Source organism: Brassica napus, chromosome A9 (genome assembly GCF_020379485.1).
Source record: "Brassica napus cultivar Da-Ae chromosome A9, Da-Ae, whole genome shotgun sequence".
Taxonomy (NCBI): domain Eukaryota; kingdom Viridiplantae; phylum Streptophyta; class Magnoliopsida; order Brassicales; family Brassicaceae; genus Brassica; species Brassica napus.
Genome location: NC_063442.1, coordinates 4,450,877 through 4,470,791, shown reverse-complemented (window position 1 = coordinate 4,470,791; position 19,915 = coordinate 4,450,877). Strand labels below are relative to the sequence as shown.

The following is a 19,915-nucleotide window of genomic DNA, read 5'->3' as shown; positions in this document are numbered from 1 at the left end:
CAATGCAAAATTTATTAATTTTATTCTGTTATTAATTTTTCTATTGGTTGAAATATGGTTAGGTGTATAGGTAATTGTGTTTTTATATAGAAAACATGCAAAATTAATTGTTTCATTAATCCGTGTGCATAAGTCTAAAACGATACTACTTAATATGAAATAGATGGAGTATTTATTAAGCCACAGAACTTAAATTTTGGTAACAAAAGAAGCCCACCCTCTATTATAAGCTATTTATATTTATCTGATCAATAATGAAATTACAAGCAATAACGAAATATTAGACTTTTTCTCTGATTTATTTTGTCTTCTTTCGGTGCCACCTCCTTTATCTCATACTTCAAGCATTTATCAGCACCACACGGTTCTGAATGTACAAACTGAGATATATTCATATACACAGACACATACATACATACATACATACATACATACATACATACATACAAACATACATACATACATGAACATTTAGAATTTTCTAAATCTACGTACGTTGATATGGATATCACATTCATGTATCATGTATGTATGATATAAATATACGCCTAGAAGAGATTTACAACTCAGTGGCTAACAAAAATAACTAGCTCATATTCATCGAAAAAGTATTTCACAGTTAACATAAGTAACTAATTAATCAGTCGAGATTATTATAGGTTGCCATGATCTGTTTTTTGTGTATGTCAATGTTTTAGTTTGGTTATTAAAGTTTAATAATAAATTCTGATATTAATCTTAAGAAAACATATAACTAAACTTTATTACTTTTATCCAAATTTTTAAAAAAAATTACTTAGATGATGTCTAGTACTAGTGTTTTGTATTTTTGTTCCTGTCGTTTTATAGTTCATTTGACCATCTGGAGTATATGCGAAAGTTGTAGATGATAAAAAATGCAAAAAATTATGTAGTTTTTGAGTTTCGAGTTTCAGGCACCGGTCCAAGTATATTACATTTATTTAGTTTTTTTTTTGGCATAAGTAAACGGCAAAACAAATATTTCTGTTTGAAACCGTGTGGAGAGAGATAGGAGGATAGGAGCAGGAGGCTGACTTTGGACTTTGGAGAGAAAGAGAGTAAATGCATTTTGCTGTCCATGTTGACTCTTTGAAAGCAAAGCCAAAGCCAGGCCCCTTCATTATTGTTGCTTTTCTTCCATTAATTTATTAATTACTTACTAATTAGCTCTTCGGCTCTCTCTCTCTCTCTCATCTATCTTTCTCACTTTTCTATAAATATAACCTTCAGCTCTCTCCAATTCTTCAGACAAAACGAAACCCTTGGACTTTCTTTGTCTTAATCCTCAAAACTTTCTGAAACCTTTCTAAAAGAAAACCACGAAGTTTAAGATTTTGTTCTATAAGCTTTATCAAAACCCTTTAAAAGGGATAATTTCTTGCCCTAAGCTAGCTATATATTTTCGTATAGAAAGGACAAATGGGAAGACCACCTTGTTGTGAAAAGACTGGAGTGAAGAAAGGGCCATGGACACCAGAGGAAGACATCATCTTAGTTTCTTATATCCAAGAACATGGTCCTGGAAACTGGAGAGCTGTCCCTACTAACACAGGTTTGTCTTTGTAGTTTCTTGATCACAAACTAGTTTGTTTGTTTAGTTGAACTTTTAATTTACGTTTTTTTTTCATTTTAAAATTTATTTAGAGGTTTAAATTTATATATTCTCTGCCTTGGTTGGTATGAATTAAATACGAGTGTCATAAATAGCCTAAGTTATTTCATCGACTCGTTTGTCCACACATCTCTAGTTACCATTTTATCCGTTTTCCTTGAGTTATTGAGTTGAAATATTTGTTAACTTGGTGTTTTAGGTCTGAGAAGATGTAGCAAGAGCTGCAGATTAAGATGGACTAATTATCTTCGACCCGGTATTAAGCGTGGAAATTTTACTGAGCATGAAGAAAAGATGATTGTTCATCTTCAAGCCCTTTTAGGCAACAGGTACATACATGCACATGATCCATATATGTCCAAAAACTACCTTAGAGTATATAATAGATCTAAATATGTTATTCTCTGTGTATAGATGGGCAGCCATCGCATCATACCTTCCAGAAAGGACAGACAATGATATAAAGAACTATTGGAACACTCATTTGAAGAAGAAACTCAAGAAGATCAATGAATCTGGTGAAGAAGATAATGATGGCTTCACTTCATCACACACTATTTCACAAAAGCAACATCACAGCTCAAACAAAGGTCAATGGGAGAGAAGACTTCAGACAGATATCAACATGGCAAAGCAAGCTCTATGTGAGGCTTTATCTTTAGACAAAAAACCATCATCAAAATTTTCTCCATCATCATCATTGTCAATCATACCACAAAACATCCCTAGCTTCTCTTCTTCTTCCTCTACCACCACCACAATCACCACTACTACTCAATGCCTATCAGGGGTATATGCGTCAAGTGCTGAGAATATCGCTCGGTTGCTTCAAGATTTCATGAAAGACACACCAAAATCATTAACTCTAACATCCTCATCATCACCGGTTTCAGAGACCGGACCACTTGTTTCAGCAGCTACCGAAGAAGGCGGAGAAGGGTTTGAACAGTCTTTCTTTAGCTTCAATTCCATGGAAGAAACTCATAATTTGACTCAGGAGACAAGCTTCTTCCATGACCAAGAGAGCAAACCGGTGATAACAATGGAGCAAGACCCTGGTTTGATATCGCAAGGATCTTTATCTTTGTTTGAGAAATGGTTATTTGATGAGAATATGGTTGCCATGTCGTTAGAAGGACAAGAAGCGATGTGCTAGAACTAAATCAAGTGGGATATTTCTAGAATATGAGAGTTAATTAGTTATAAGTATTAACCTATAATATGTATGCTTATAATTGCATTAGGGTTTTAGAGTCTTTAGGAGCTTTTAGCTCTACAACACTCTTTTCCCCTTTTGGTGATATAATCTATTTTTCTTTTTAATTGTATCTTCAGAACGTAACACAAAGGGTGTACGTGTACCCATCTAATTTATTAATGAATGTGTTTTGTACTTTATGGCTCATATATACAAATGTCTTTCACAGTTTCTGGTTTTTCAAATCTTCTTATAATGTATATAAGGAATCATTGATATATTGTATAACTTTACACGCACAAAATTCAACCTTTTTTTACACAAAATTCAACTTTCTATATTGATTTCGTTTTCTAATTTTTTACTTCACTAATGGAAATTTTGAGTTTAAACTTTAAAGTAACTTTTTACTTGAAAATCTAATGAACATCATTCTTTACGCAAACCTTAATGTTTTGTATCTGAACGGAGATACAACAACCTACTATTATCATTTTGTCCTTTCAAATCAATCATAATCCCTGAGACAAAATGTCATTAAATGGTAATATAAAGAATCCACCTACTGGAGTTATTCAAACATTATGACTACATTAAATTTTTTTAATTATATTGTAATTGTGATAATGTTTTGACGACTATCTGATAATGTAGATTTTCAGTTGACATGAATATTATTCAGTTCACCTAAAAATAAACGAATAATATCAATAATAGATTATAGATTTTTTTAAATAAATAAAAGCATAATATTCCTTTTTTGAAAAGTACTACAATATCGATTAAGAACAAAATCGATTAATGAAGATTACAGAGATTGTAATAAGATTTCATAAACGATGTTTTTGCTCTTTTCATAAAAGTTATGACTAAGTTTGAGAAGCATTTGAGTATTTTTAAAATCAAAATAAGCAATGTATATCCAGCATCCGACAAATAATGTTCAAACTTAATGTGATAGAAATATAAAATCAAGCAACAAAGACATTAGTTTCATAATTTGTGCTGACATCACTGAGTTACTAGTGTCCAATTTATAACCCACTAGGCTTGTTAATAAATTTTAGTAAATCAAGAGCCGGGAAGAACTTTGTATCTATACTGTATACAACATGCGTACAATAAATGAAGGAGGCAAAAAACTAGTGGTGGAAGGAACTTTGAAAATATACGAATAAGAAACAAGAATTATGTTTTGATAAAAAAAAAAGAATTATGTAAAAGAAAAAGAGTATTAAATGCTAACATGTGAAGGGCTTGACTTGTGCCTGTGAACACAGTGAGCAAGCTGGTTATGAGACTTGTGACTTGTGAAGAGTCATGAGTATGCGTTAGCCACCGAAGCATCTCATTTTCGATTATAGTTATTTTCGCACTCTCTCCACTTTAAGGTTAAAGCTTAATCGTTGACTTCTTTGTCTTCCTTATCTCGTACATTAACTTCGTCGATTAAAACCGGACTAGTTGTTTAAAGTCCCTTTCTGTGGTATAATAAGCAAAAGCTTTCGGATAAAACTGGACTAATGTTTCAGGATGTGTGTAGATTGAGCTGTGTTGCAGAGTCTAGTAGCATGATGATATTGTTTTGTTTTTTAGGGAAGAAGAATTTTCCTTTAATCTAATGTCAAAATCCTCTATGCTGGCTAAGTGGCTAGGCTTGGGTGCTTTAAACCAAATCCAAAATCTAAGCTGAAACCAAACCCCAAATCTGAAATTTAATAACTGTTATAAAAATTATCCGGACGGAGTATTAGAGTTAGGAATTTTTGCATTAATCCGAACCGAAATCCAAACTATGATCAGAAAATATGTCAAATTAGTTAAATTTATTATTTTTGTACACATGTCAAGGTCATTTAGATATTTTATATTCCCTCTGTTCCCGAAATAAAGATTTTCTAGAGTACTCACGCATATTAAGAAAATAATTATTTTTTTACAATTGAATTTATTATTTATTTTACTATACATTTTCTAATAAATATAAACCAATAATATTCAACCAATTCAAATACTTTCAATTAATATTTTTTAAAAGTATACAACTTTTCAACATTAACTACTAAAAGTACCTTTAAATTTTTAAAAATCTATCATTTTGGAACAAAAAATAAATCTAAAAAATCATACTTTCAGGAACAGAAGGAGTAGTATTTTAGAGATTTCATAGCTTTTTTTTTGTTATTTTGCATTATATTAAACTATTTTAAGTCATTTAACAAATATTTAATTATATATATTTTAGATATTTTTATTCCATTTTATTAGTTATTTAATATAAAATAAATGATTTTGCACATTTATTATAACTGAATCGAATCCACAAATCCGTAAAAATGAATCTAAACTAATTCAAAAATTACCACATACAAACTGTTTTTGATGCGGTATGTTTTCCAAGTTGCGAGTCACACGATTTGGATGGAGAGGAATGGTAGAAAGCATGGCACGGTTCAGAAGCCTCCACTCCATGGATTTTAGTCAAATTCATTGACAAACAAACTCGAAATAGAATCAGTTCTTTACTAGGAAAAGGTGGGAAGCACTTGACCCGAGCAATGGCGGCTTGGTTCGAGACAAGAGAATATAAAATTATCTTTATTTTCTGCTTTTAAAACATTCAAACTACTCTAGTTTTCACATGCATTAGTTTGTACAAAATGTTGTTTTATTTGAATAAATTTAACATTCTTTCAAAAAAAAAAAAAAATCTCAATCAAATTAGATTTATGAGCATAGTATAAGAAATCCGAACCAGCCGAACCTAATTCGGACAGCTAACGGGCATGCTTAATGCTGGCATATGAGTGGTTTGACTCCTCTTTTTTCTTTGTTCTTTTTAATTGTAAAGTTTCAGTTTTTCAATAAGATTTTTTTGATTGAGTATATTGGGTTATGCAAGGATTTATCAATTTTCTATGATCAAAGTTGTGATTTTTATAGAAACTATCTCGTCTCTTTTTATTGATTGTTTATAATGACTGTGGATATAAGATTATGTAATGTGTTTAGGTACTTGTAAGAGAGCATCATGTTTCATAGTGGCTTGTGTTTGGAATTACAAACCTTTTTGGGGTCTTAGTGTGGTTAAAATTATAATATTACAGTTTCTAACTCAACTTGTTGGACTGAGTTATGTTTTTGGTTGCTCATTTTTTCAGCACATGGTGTTGCTAGATCTGATCAAGAAGGAAGGGGCATTCTGAGCCTGACGCGAAGATTGGGGGGGAGAGATCAAAGCTTTCCAAGTGAGAACACACCCGATGTGGAAAAGCAGGTGCTTCTTTCTGGTTAGGGAAGATGATTCTGCTGATGATTTTAGCTACAGGAAGTGCGTTGATCATATCCTCCCGTTGCCTGAAAACATGAAGACTCCTGGTTATAACGGCAATGGACATGGTGGACGAGTAAGAAGAGTCGGGCGTGGTGGTGGTAGAGGCAGGAGATTCAGAAGATGAACTTTTAACTTGCATTTAACAACGAATTAAATCTAAAATTTGGTGCAGAGAAACGTAACAAAACAATATGATCAAATCCTTTGATAGATGAAAATGAAGGCTGGATAAAACAAAATCTCCTTTAACTAAGAAAACACAGGAGCTAAGCTTCACTACAACAAAACATTGGTTAACACCAGTTCAACCCCAAGAGACAAGAAGTGTAAGAGATTGTCTTTTGCAGAAAAAAAAAAAGAAATCTAAGAGTCGGCGATGGTGACCTCGACCTCAACACCAGGTTCAATGGTGATGGAAGTGATTTGCTTCACCACATCAGGAGAGCTGAAGAGATCAATCACTCGCTTGTGAACCCTCAATTCGAATCTGTCCCACGTGTTGGTTCCTGTTACAAAAAAATAAAAAACAGTGTTGAAGTTTCTTAGTAAAAGGGATTATGCTTAATCACGCATGTTATAAGTCTAACCACACTAATGGAAGATCTGGGAGTTTTATATACCTTCACCACAAGGAGCTTTACGGGTAGTGATCTTAAGAACCTTGGTGGGCATTCTCACTGGTCCCTTAGTTCTGAGTCTCTTGTCTTTTGCTCCACGAACCAAATCAGCACACACTACACACCCAAACAACAATAAGGACATCAAACACACACTACTTCACTGTTCGAATTAAACTAAACACTAAACTCTTTTATATTGATTCATCTACAAGGTTTCTTAAAATAGTATGAACCCTACTATTTTAAGATCATCAAGTCGGTAGTTGCTAAAATGAGACGATTAAGATCATCAAAGTCAAAAGGAAGAGATTTTAAAACACACCTTTCTCGAGGTTCTTGACGTTCTTGGAGGAGAGAGTGATCCTGATCTTGTGAATCTGCTCGAGTGGCTCTTCCAAACCAGCCTTCGTGGGCTTCATTGCAGCATACGCCATGTTTTCAAAATTCAAAAGTGAAAGAAACTTGCGGGACGACGACAACGACGAAGGCGGCGATGAAAGCAACGAAAATAACTTTTAACCTTTAAATATTAAAGACTTTAGAACAAAAACCCTAAATGTGTAATGGGTTTGTGAGGCCCAATCATTCAAAGTGTTTTAGATGGGCTTAGTGAAATTACGTTAGGCCTTTTAACTGAGCCCTTTGTGGCTGGCAATAATTAATTAGCCTCTTTATTTTTATTTTTTTTTGTAACTAACATAACTAATTAGCCTTCTTTAGTTTGCCCAAGTTTTTTGAGACTCTTGACTGTTATGAAGAGAGAAAAATAGCGGGTGTGTCTGTGTATTAGACACATCTCTCAAGTCTTGTCTATTGTGTCTTCTTTAGTGTGTTGTGTGTTTAGCAGTTCATGTGTTATCCCTTTGTGTTCCCAAACTTGTAGTCTCAGTTTTATCAGATTGCATATGTTTTGATTCTGCTTGTGTCATTATTCTTACAATCTTATAAAAAAACGTTGTGTTTATATATTTTATAAACTAAAGTTACACCGGTTGACACAAAAGTAACATAATAAATAAATAAAAACAGTTTGGTATAAAATATAATTAGCAAGCATGATGACCCTCAATTAATTAATTATATATATCATATATGCCTTCCGATTTACACACATGTTTTACGTGTGTGTATTTTGAGCCCAAGAGAAAGATGGTTTCTCTTCAGAGAGATGATTATATGTTTCATTCGAAACATTATTAGATGGAGGATCTTGGTTAACTTCTTCCTCTTCTTGGCTCAAGATTAGCTGAGAAGCAACAAGCTTGTCAAGAGTTTGCCAGTCCATAAGTTGATCATTATGATCATCATTGGGTAGTTCTGGTTGATGATGATGATTAGTATTTGTGTTCATCATGATCATATGAGCATCATCATTAGTAATAATATGACCATGATCACCTTCATCATCTCGTTGCATTAATGCGCTTGGTGCTTCGTGGTTATTGCTTAGTACAACACCATAATGGTTATTATCATTATCATGTAATGATGATGAGCCTTGAAACATTATTGGACTCTCTAGATCAGGAAAATGGTAGTAATTACCATTAGCAACATCCATTTGCTGCCTGAACCAATTAGAGTCTTGCCCTGATGATGATCCCATCATTGTTTGTGGATTGTTGTTATTTATAGTTGTTAGTTTCTTCTTGAAAGCGCGACAAACTACCCATCCTTCCTCATGAAGGGGTCCATTTTCATCGGTCTCAAGACGATATTCATGCATTATCCAATCGGACTTTTGACCATTTGGGGCACGGCCTTTGTAAAACACAAGTGTTTTCCTCATTCCTACAAGCTCTTGCTTCGAGTATATGGCCTTGTCTCGACCTGTTGCTTTCCAAAATCCCGAACCTGTTGCTCTATTTGTCCGTGTCCCTGTTGGATACTTCTTGTCCTTGTAGCTAAAGAAATACCATTCCCTCTCTTCTCCTGCCCCTCTTCCACATAACTCTGCATATTAAAAAAGACATTACCGAATGTAACAAAATGTGAATTAATATCTAACATATAAAGAACACGAGGCAATGCAATGCATATATATTATCAATTAATTATATGAATTAGAAACATCTGAACCTTAACAACTAGTATGTTACCATGCAAGGACACACATACCTTGGATGTCCCATGGCTCGATTTTGTAGAGATCAACATCTTTGATAACATCAACTTGCATTCCAGGGAATGCAACTTTATTCTTAAGATAATAGTCTACGAGTTCTTCATCGGTCGGATGGAATCGATAGCCGGGAGGAATGTGTGAGAGACTCTCCATTTGATCTTTTTCTTTCTGCAATGTGGCAATTTGTAACATATACTTTATTTATCATCGGTAAAGATTTGCATGTAACTAAAGTAAGTATTCAAATAAGTTTACATAGAGATGTATCTTCCTTTTCCACACACGTAAAGATGGGTAAAGTATCATTTCATTATGAAAAAAATGTTACATTTGATATACTCATAATATCTAGATTGAATTTCCACACATAAATGTTAAAAAGAAAAAAACAAGAATCATAGTATGCATGGTTTCAAACTAGTAGTTAACTTTCCATAATCTTAGTGAATGAAACAATAATTACTTCCTATCTTTTATTTCTTTCCTATTTGACTCTACATGTGATGAAAATGTCACTAAAGGGACGAAAAATAACCATGAACAACATTAAAAATGTCATACGTGAAATATAAGGATACAAACTTTTCCATTAAAAGGAGGAGAAACCCACTGTAGTTGTCTAAGAAAATAGTTGTACTTTTCTGAAAAAGAAGAAAATAGTTGTACTTATAACTCAAGATCTCGTACGAAGGTTAAACATTTTTGATATACTATATAAGATTTGATCACATCACGAGAGTTATAAATCACAAATGGTTCTCTATACGGAAATAAACTTACTCGAGTCTTCTTCTTATTTGCAAGATGTATCAGAATATTCAATTTTTCCTCCTTTTGGTTCTTCGTAGATTTTAGACAAAAAGACAAAAGCGTCTTGTCTTGTTTATGTTGAGGTCATGAAAGACTTAAGAGTATTCCGATAATGGCGGATTCTCTAGGCTTATATTTACACATATTTATAGGCATATAAATGTAAATAGAGACAAAAACTCTCATGATGCAAAAGGAAATGTCCTCATTTTAATTTATGTGTTTTTCTCTCATACTTTATTAACAAGAATCTATTTGGATTTTGGGGGTCTTTAATTATAACTAAGCTATCACTGTCTTCACATTTAAGTCTTTACTATATTATTAAATTAAAAGTGATATGGAGAGCGACTCTAGGGTTTTGTGCGGCAACGAGAGGGGCCCAGATTTGGGAGGCCAAGATGCGACCATGATGGATGTGGGAGAGAGAGCGAGACCACCAGGAGAGCCACCAGATGGGGGGCTTCGTATGCATCAAAGGTTGCGGGCACGAATGGAGGGGGTATGCCAGTACCCGAGATTTTGATTGATGATTTGTTTGTGACAGAGAGGCTCAGAGTGGAGTTTCCGGATGGAGAAGACGGTGAACCATCCATCACGATAGAGCAGGAGGTGCTGGAAGCGATGAATGGGATGTGGAAGCAGTGTATGGTGGTTAGGGTTTTGGGAAGGAATGTCGCGATTTCGGCCTTAAGTAAGAAACTACGGGAGCTATGGAACCCAAAAGGAGCAATGTACGTAATGGATCTACCCCGACAATTCTTCATGATTCGTTTCGAAAGGGAAGATGAGTACTTGACGGCGTTGACGGGTGGTCCATGGAGGGCTTTTGGTAGTTACCTCATGGTACGGGCTTGGTCGCCGGAGTTTGATCCCTTAAAGGATGATATTGTGACGACACCGGTTTGGATCAGATTGGCTAATATCCCAGTGAATTTTTATCATCGGTCGATTCTCATGGGGATTGCAAAAGGGTTGGGCACGCCAATTCGAGTGGATCTCACCACTTTGAACGTTGAAAGAGCAAGGTTTGCGAGAATTTGTGTGGAAGTGAACCTCGCCAAGCCTCTAAAAGGGACTGTTCTAATCAATGGGGAGAGATATTTTGTAGCTTATGAAGGTCTGTCTAATATTTGCTCAAAGTGTGGAATTTATGGTCACTTGGTTCATGGATGTCCGAGGATTATTGCGGAAAGAGTGGCTAACCTGAATATACAGGTAGCATCACAACCAAGTACTAGACCTACCACAAGACAAGATAAGGCAGTGCAGGAAGATGGGTTTATTCCGGCAAGAATTCCAAGGAGAGGAACACAGATGATGCCTCGACCGGTGGAGAACGTGATCGGTGAAACCAGTGGGGAGGCAAACCGGAAACCCCAGGGGACCCCACGAAGCAAGGAAACCGGGAATATTTCGTTGTCTAACAAATATGGCAGTTTGGAGATGGATACGGATCTGAGTGTATCACGGGAAGTTATGGGGTCTGGTGAGGAAAATAAGGAGAATCAAGATTCGAATATTGAAAATACCAAAGAGGAGGAAACCTTGCGAGGGAAGGAATCTCTAGTCTTTGGCGGGAGAACGAATTTAATGAATCTTTCAAAAGTGGGTCATAAGGAGAAATGGGCCGGAAATAAGAAAATGGCAGAGGGAGCGAGAGGAAAACCCAAAAAGTTAAGTAATAGGCCCACTAGAGGTTTGATTTTTGGCCCGACGAAAGGAGAGATCAGTCTATCGGAGTCGGGAAAAAGATTGCGAGTGGAGAAAGCTGAAGTAGGGAGAGCCGGTGGTGCGTTTAGAGAGGTGGTGGAAGGAAGTGGTTTTACCCCCAGACCTTTGCAGTTACGAGATGAAGCTCTGGATAATCCAATGGAGAGCAACATCAGTGAAACGGAGCAAAGACAGATTACTGCGGTGTCCAACTCGCAGGGAGATGAAGGGAGCTTGACTCTCGCATGACGGGGTACCCCGGTAGTTCAACTGGTCATAATCAGTACTAAGATGATGATGAATTGTATATTCTGGAATTGCCGGGGGGCAAATAAACCTAACTTCAGACGTTCCATTAGGTATATTCTGAAGAAGTTCAAGACTGATTTCCTTGCGCTGTTTGAAACCCATGCGGGAGGGGAGAAAGCGATGAAGATCTGCCAAAGCTTAGGCTTTGACAATTCTTTTTGTGTTGATGCTGTTGGTCAAAGAGGGGGTATTTGGCTGTTGTGGAGAAGTCAAGCTGGGAGCCTACAGATCATGGAATCATCAGAACAATTTGTTCACGCACGTGTGGAGATTGGGTTGGAGGTGATCAATTTAATAGCTGTTTACGCTGCCCCCACAGTGAGTCGCAGGAGTGGATTGTGGGGTCAATTAAAGAGAGTGGTGGAAACTATCGATGAACCGCTTTTGATAGGTGAAGATTTTAATACTATTTTGAGGTTGGATGAGAGATCTGGGGGAAATGGTAGGCTTTCACCGGATTCTCTAGCCTTTGGAGAGTGGTTAAATGAGCTAGCTCTGGTAGATATGGGGTTCAGAGGAGATACATTTACGTGGAGACGAGGTAAAGAGACTATGAATCTTGTGGCGAAACGTTTAGATAGAGTATTGTGCAGTGCTCAAACACGAGTAAGACGGCAGGAAGCAGTAGTTACCCATCTTCCGTTTCTAGCATCAGATCATAGACCTCTCTATGTGCAACTAGAGCCAGAGCGACGAAGTAACCCGCGGAGGAGACCCTTTAGATTTGAAGCGGCATGGCTTAAACACGAGGGTTTTAAGGAGTTACTGTTGGCATCTTGGAATGGAGACTTACGCACGCCTGATGCTCTTGTATCATTGAAAGTGAAGCTTCAGAAATGGAATAAAGAGATCTTCGGAGATGTGAGATACCGTAAGGAGAAACTATTTGAAGATCTTAAGGAAGTACAGGAGAGATTGGAGAGGGATCCAACGGATGATTTGTTATTAAGAGAAGCTGCAGTTCAGAAGGAATTGGATGTTGTTCTTGAGCAGGAGGAGGTTCTTTGGTATCAAAAGTCGCGGGAGAAATGGATAGTACTTGGTGATAGGAATACAAATTACTATCATACAAGTACAGTTGTGCGGAGAAAGAGGAATAGAATCGAAATGTTGAAAGATGAAGATGGTCATTGGATAGAACAGTCGGAAGAGTTGGAAAAGCTGGCAATGGCATATTATAAACGACTTTACTCAACAGAGGATATTAGTTTGGTAACAGAGAAACTTCCTCAGCAAGGTTTCACTGAACTTACAAGGGATGAGAAGGAGATTTTGGAGAAGCCGTTCTTGGCAAAGGAGATTGAAACGTCGGTTCGATCTATGGGGAAGTTCAAGGCCCCAGGACCAGATGGTTTCCAACCTATCTTTTACCAAGATTCATGGGAGGTAGTAGGGGAGTCGGTAACCAGATGTGGGCTGGAGTTCTTTGAGACGGGAGTCCTTGCCACGGGTATGAATGATGCAATGCTAGTTCTAATACCAAAAGTGCTCAAGCCAGAGAGGATTATGCAATTCAGACCTATCAGTTTATGTAACGTTCTGTTCAAGACAATAACAAAAGCGATGGTGCTGAGATTGAAGAAACTTATGCCCAACCTTATTGGTCCAGCGCAAGCTAGTTTCATCCCAGGCAGACTTAGCACTGATAACATTGTGGTGGTCCAGGAAGCTGTTCACTCAATGAGAAGGAAGAAGGGACGCAGAGGCTGGATGCTCCTTAAGCTAGACCTTGAGAAAGCATATGATCGAATCAGATGGGACTTTTTAGAAGATACTCTCAGGGCAGCGAAGCTACCTGAGATGTGGATTCGATGGATTATGCAATGTGTTATGAACCCGGGAATGAGTTTACTGTGGAATGGAGAGAAGACAAAAGCTTTCACACCTCAACGTGGACTTCGACAGGGTGATCCACTGTCACCATACTTATTTGTTCTTTGTATGGAGAGATTGTGTCATCAAATTGAGTTTGCAGTTGCCAATAAAGAGTGGAAACCGATTAAGCTCTCGAGGGGGGGGGGGGCAGCACTATCACATGTATGTTTTGCGGATGATCTCATCCTGTTTGCAGAAGCCTCAGTATCGCAGATTAAGGTGATTCGCAAAGTTCTTGAGAGGTTTTGTGGAGCCTCTGGACAGAAAGTTAGTCTTGAAAAGTCCCTGATCTTTTTCTCTGAGAACGTGCATCGGGATTTAGCAAACTTGATAAGCAGTGAGAGCGGTATAAAGGGAACTAAAGAGTTGGGCAAGTACTTGGGAATGCCTATCTTGCAGAAGAGGATTAATAAGGAGACTTTTGGGGGAGTAATTGAAAAGGTTTCTTCCAAACTTGCTGGATGGAAGAGGAGATTCTTGAGCTTAGCGGGGAGAATAACGCTTACTAAGTCTGTTCTTTCATCTATCCCTATACATACTATGAGTACGATCGCCCTCCCGATAGCTACTTTGGATCGGTTAGACAAGATTGCAAGATCCTTTATCTGGGGAAGTAGTGAGGGCAACAGAAAACAGCATCTCGTTTCTTGGGAAAAAATCTGTAAACCAAAGACTGAAGGGGGACTTGGAATACGGTTAGCGAAAGAAATGAATATTGCTCTGTTAGCAAAGTTGGGCTGGAGGTTATTGAATACGCAGGAGGGCTTATGGGTTAAGATACTGCGACATAAATTCAAAGTAGGCGAGGTAGAAGATCCATCATGGTTGATAGTTAAGGGAACTTGGTCCCCGACCTGGAGGAGTGTGGTGCTGAGTCTCCGGGAGGTTGTAGTGCCAGGGCTATCTTGGGTTATTGGAGACGGTCGCCGGGTCCGTTTTTGGAAGGACAATTGGCTGCTAAATGAATCATTGGCTGAGTTGAGTGTGGCTGATGTCCCTGAAGAGATATTGGAACTAAGGGTTCGTGATCTTTGGCAGAGTGGTAATGGTTGGTCACTTCAAAGGATTGAACCATATATGTCAATTGAAAATCGTCTACGACTGGCCTCCGTAGTAGTGGATGAGGTCACTGGAGCAAAAGATAGAATGTCGTGGGGAGGAAGCAAAGATGGATCTTTTACGGTGACGTCTGCTTATGCCTCTCTGACTAGAGATGCTGAGCTGAGACCGAATATGGAGGAGTTTTATAGTCAGATATGGCGTGTTATTGCTCCAGAACGGGTCCGAGTCTTCTTATGGCTGGTAGCGCATCAAGCTATCATGACAAATATGGAACGCAAACGTAGACACATGACTGAGAATAGTGTGTGTCCATTGTGCAAAGGCGGCGAGGAAACTATTCTTCACGTTCTTCGCGATTGTCCTGCAGCTTCGGGGTTATGGACGCGAACGGTCCCACCATCTAAACAACCAAGATTCTTTAACCAAACTCTTATGGAATGGATGTTTGAGAATCTAGGGAGGAAGACGTCGGAACAGAGAGACTTATGGCCTACGCTTTTTGCTCTAACAGTTTGGTGGTGTTGGAAATGGAGATGTGGTTACGTCTTTGGTGAGGAAGGAAAATGTCGAGATAGAGTTCAATTCCTGAAAGATAAAGCTCAGGAGGTGATAAGTGCTAATGTGAAGCTTAGAAAGCACGTGGTAGCCCGAGAACGTGTGGAGAAATATATATCATGGTTGAGACCCGTTAATGGTTGGGTTAAACTGAATACCGATGGAGCGTCTAGAGGGCATTCTGGTTTTGCTACGGCTGGTGGGGTTGTGAGAGATGAGAGCGGGATGTGGCAGGGAGGTTTTGCGCTTAACATTGGCATTTGTTCAGCTACTTTGGCGGAATTGTGGGGAGTATACTATGGACTGTGTATCGCTTGTGATCGTGGATTTCGTAAAGTGGAAGTGGAGGTTGACTCTGAAAGCGTTGTGGGCTTTCTCAAGACAGGGATCCAAGATTCGAATCCTCTGTCATTCCTAGTACGTCTGTGCTATGGCTTCATATCAAGAGACTGGTCAGTCAAAATTTCTCACATATATAGAGAGGCTAATCATCTAGCAGATGAATTAGCTAACTATGCGTTTTCTTTACCTTTTGGTTTTCATTTATTTGAGGTTGTTCCAGAAAATGTTGTTTCTGTTTTGTTGGAGGATTGTCATGGGGTGTCTAGACCTCAGCAAATTTGCTTGTAATTTGGTTTCTAGTTTTTGAATAAAAAGTAGGAGACTCATGTCTCCTGCCTCCTACCAAAAAAAAAGCTATCACTGTCTTCCTCTTTCTCTACCTGAAGAAGTGTTGCATAAGTTTTCACTTTTTATATGTGATATTATAAGGGGGAAAATGTGATTCAAGAAAAAAAACAGTAAGATAAATAAAGAAATTCAGTAATAAAATAACGTGGCTTGACATGAGTGGTTACGTAATAACACAGGGAACATCATCGCGATGAAAAAGCTCCTTATCGCCTTCGGTGCTGGCCCAGTTCGTATACTCATACCACGTTGGTCTTTTAATTCGTGATTTCAATCAACAAAACAAAATTTTCTTTTGTAGCGGTACATCGAATTCAGATGAATCAATACCACGCAACTGAGTCCTCATTCGATGAGGAGAGGTTCTTAGTTTCGCCCAACATAACTATATACAGTGTGCTTGACAAAAACTTAACCGAGTTTTTAATTGTTAAAGACGTCATACACTCTTACGTTCAGGGGTTGATAGATTAAATCTCGAATAAAGCAATGATCATAGAAATTACAGGATCATATAGATCATTAGATTTTATGGTGAATTATTATGACCTAATGCTAGACTTTCTCTTGTTTTCTTTTTGATGGCATTTTTTTCTTTTTCTCATATGTCTGCGAAATTTCTATTTATGTAAAAATAAAATAAAAAGGTGGTTCAGCAGTACGCTTTCTATCTTCAACTCTCCACTTACAAACACTATGATTATTCCTGCAATCTCTATATCATTTTAGTATCTTTTTACATATATACATTAACACTTTATCTTCGTGAGTAATACGTACATATTACACTATATGGATGGCTAACTCATTTACTGGGGTGTATTTTACATTCAGGGCCGGCTCAACACTTCTAGAGGCCCTAGGGCAAAAAAAAAAAATTTTACTCTCTAAAATTTATATAGAGATAATGTTTAAAATATTTTTAAAATTTAATCCATAATATTTTGTATATTTTGTAATGAAAATAAAACTATATACATATCAAATAATTTTGGGCCCTTTTCAATTTTATTTATTGTATTTATAATTTTTTTTATATATAAAAATATAGATTTATAAAAAATTGGACCCCTTATTTATCATTACACGGAGGGACACGGACTCGGACCCGGGACGGTCGCACCGCTTGTCCCCCCTTGTAAGCCGGCCCTGTTTACATTGTACAGTATATATATATAGTAGACACATCCATGCATACTATAAAATAAAATAGTAGAGCTTAAACGATGAGTTTGAATGATTGGCTCTGTATGAAACATTTCCAGTAATTTTTTCGAGCATAACATTTTGCTCTAGAGAACCATTTCACACGATCAACAAGTACGGTTGATTGTATATTTGTATCCAAAATAAACATTTAGATTATCTCATTGGATGATGAGAGTCAGGAGACCCACAAACCGACTGTACTAATCACATTAATAAGTTTTACATTCAGGAAACTGAAAAAGTGATAATTATATAAACAAAACCATCATATCACACGTTTTCTTTGCCCAAAGCAGCTTGAAGAGCAATCGGTTAAATTGGTTTGATCCTAACCGGTAAAGTCACGCCAAATCATCTTGTAGCTGAAGCCGCTGGGCTGGTCCTACTTGCAAGTATATGATTGGATCTGAGGCCGACGTGGTCCTAGCCACTGTCAAGTCCATGGCCAACGAACTACCTTTCTTTTCCGGTCTAATAAGTGGGCCTTAGTGTAACCTACTATCATTCTATTGGATGATACCTCATATACATGACATGGCACATGTATGGATTTGAATTGTTGCAAGAGTATAATACAACCACTTATTTTATTTTCTCTTTTGGTTCATCATGTCATTTTCTCTTCTCTCTAGTGATAAGTGTAGAAATAAAACAGAGCAAGTTTTGATAGAGACCAGAGCGATAATAATTATATATTGGTTAATGGTTATGATTTTGCAGACAGAGAGGAGTTAGTATATTGTTTGATGAATTCGCGCGTTTGAACAATCGAACGAGTATAAGAAGACCAGAACGGTGGAAAGTAGACTGTTCTCGTTGAATTTTACGTAGAATAAATGCTTGGAAGATTAATTAGTGGCGAGCATTTATAATTACATATTCGAAAGAAAATCAAAAGAAGAAGAGAACAGATGATGACGTGTGAATTTCTATTATTTCATGATTGGTTGATTGTTGAGTTGCGGAATTCCACCATCAAAATGTATTCATGGTCATATAAGCTTAATTATAAGGGTATGACGACAACAAACATACAAATTAAATCATAGGGACTAGAGTTTGATTTTGTCTTGTTAAAGCAAATCATAATATATTAATATATAATAGAAAATTTAGATCTTCAAGAGTGTGTTAAGAGTAAGACTTAGACATGATTGACCCTTTATTCTAGTGTACTGATTAAACCTTTTCTTGCAATGCAATGTTGGCATGATATTATTGACTTTTATTCAATAATCATATTATTGACATGCAACGAGTAACATAAATGAAGAGCATTATTGCAGCATTTTCGTAACGTTGCTATGTTTTTATTTTGTTTGTAAGCTTTAAACCAATCAAAGTGTCTGTCTTTAGTTACAAGAAAGTAGATGCTAAAATTACCCGTGCACAAGAGTCGTAAATAATACTTCCTCCGTTTTATATTAAGTGTCGTTTTAGAAAAAAAAAATTTGTTACAAAATAAGTATTGTTTTCGATTTTCAATGCAAAATTTATTAATTTTATGCAAAATATATTTTTCTATTGGTTGAAATATGGTTAGATATATAATTAATAATATTTTTTTACATAAAATGTACAAAATTAATTGTTTCCATAATCCGTGTGCCAAAACCTAAAACAACACTTATAATAAAATAAAGAGAGTATAATTATCCCTAAAAAATCAACTCAAGTGTAAATAATTGCCAAAATATTCACACCTCTTTTACTTTTATTGCTTCATATATTGGCACTTTGTGAATACGTTTCCTTCACAACTTGTCATCATTCCTGCCTATAATTCTAAATTATTATGGAGAACTCCCTCATTTTTCTTATAATTTTCTTATTCTCTTATTTTAGAAAATATCATACGCTTAATAATAATGATACGTATAGCTATTAATCATATGACTATATATGAAATTAGAACAAATAAAGGACAGGAATTATTGTACTTAATTTAATATGGAATCGATGTATTAATTATGTTCTCAAATCAGACAGTTTCTATAACTCTCATACACATTTTCTAAGAAGTAAACTAAGATATATTTGTAGTTACCTCTTTTGGTAAAAAGATAAAAGTTCTAGTTGGTAGATATTATTGAAAAATGAAAATATACAGTAAATATTTAAAAATTAATATTTGATAAATTAATCAATATTGTTGATTCAAATAGAGATTTTATTGTAACTAGATTTTTTAACCGCGCTACGCGCGGATAAGATATTATATGTATTTCTCAATTCTAAAAAAATATAATGTATAATACTGTATTACATTATTTAAAGAATATAAAATAAGACTACATAACATAAATATATTTTTTAAATTTTCTTTGTGAAAATCATTATGTTGTTTGATTGTAGTACTTGATTCACATATTTGCATAGATATTTATGTGATTTATGAATAACTATATTTTTATTATCAGTAAATAATATATATTTATTATATAATATAAGAAAAATAAAATTATATTCTTTTAAAACAAACTTGTCTGATGTAGGGACTCGGTTATAGACATATCATATTCAAATGAGACATTTTACAGTTATCAATCTTCTTAACAGTCAAGAAACAAATTTGAATATCAAAACAATATCTCATACGATCTCTTTGTGGAATAACTGCTCTGAACAAATTGAATTTAGGCATCAAAAAGGACTGAAAATGGATGTGCATATGTGTTATCTAAGTCAGTTTTACAAAGTACTATTCATAATTCATATATCATTTATGTCCATCCTATTTTTTGTCCATATTTTCTTAAACATCTTGAAATAACTGATGCTA

The 19,915-nt window shown here is 36.0% G+C and overlaps 4 protein-coding genes across 5 annotated transcripts; 2 read left to right on the top strand and 2 right to left on the bottom strand.

Moving 5' to 3' along the window:
- Positions 1-1,205: 1,205 nt before the first annotated feature.
- Positions 1,206-3,026, top strand: LOC106366105 (transcription factor MYB96). Its single transcript, XM_013805662.3, has 3 exons — positions 1,206-1,573; positions 1,833-1,962; positions 2,048-3,026. Exons 1-3 carry the CDS (start codon positions 1,441-1,443, stop codon positions 2,787-2,789), a joined length of 1,005 nt encoding a protein of 334 aa, XP_013661116.2. The 5' UTR covers positions 1,206-1,440; the 3' UTR covers positions 2,790-3,026.
- A 3,331-nt stretch (positions 3,027-6,357) lies between these two features.
- LOC106366103 (40S ribosomal protein S20-2) lies at positions 6,358-7,302 on the bottom strand. Its single transcript, XM_013805661.3, has 3 exons — positions 7,108-7,302; positions 6,786-6,899; positions 6,358-6,671 (listed from the first exon to the last, which is right to left on the bottom strand). Exons 1-3 carry the CDS (start codon positions 7,217-7,219, stop codon positions 6,529-6,531), a joined length of 369 nt encoding a protein of 122 aa, XP_013661115.1. The 5' UTR covers positions 7,220-7,302; the 3' UTR covers positions 6,358-6,528.
- Positions 7,303-7,730: 428 nt separating this feature from the next.
- LOC106364098 (NAC domain-containing protein 101) lies at positions 7,731-9,829 on the bottom strand. Of its 2 annotated transcripts, XM_013803738.3 has the most exons (3): positions 9,691-9,829; positions 8,904-9,078; positions 7,731-8,738 (listed from the first exon to the last, which is right to left on the bottom strand). In XM_013803738.3, exons 2-3 carry the CDS (start codon positions 9,061-9,063, stop codon positions 7,903-7,905), a joined length of 996 nt encoding a protein of 331 aa, XP_013659192.2. In that variant the 5' UTR covers positions 9,064-9,078; positions 9,691-9,829; the 3' UTR covers positions 7,731-7,902. The 2 variants fall into 2 exon arrangements, with proteins under 2 accessions (XP_013659192.2, XP_048595436.1); XM_048739479.1 differs by lacking the exon at positions 9,691-9,829 and having other exon boundaries at positions 8,904-9,102.
- Positions 9,830-10,224: 395 nt separating this feature from the next.
- LOC125577990 lies at positions 10,225-11,682 on the top strand. The gene has a single exon (XM_048740216.1). It carries the CDS (start codon positions 10,225-10,227, stop codon positions 11,680-11,682), a length of 1,458 nt encoding a protein of 485 aa, XP_048596173.1.
- Positions 11,683-19,915: the final 8,233 nt, after the last annotated feature.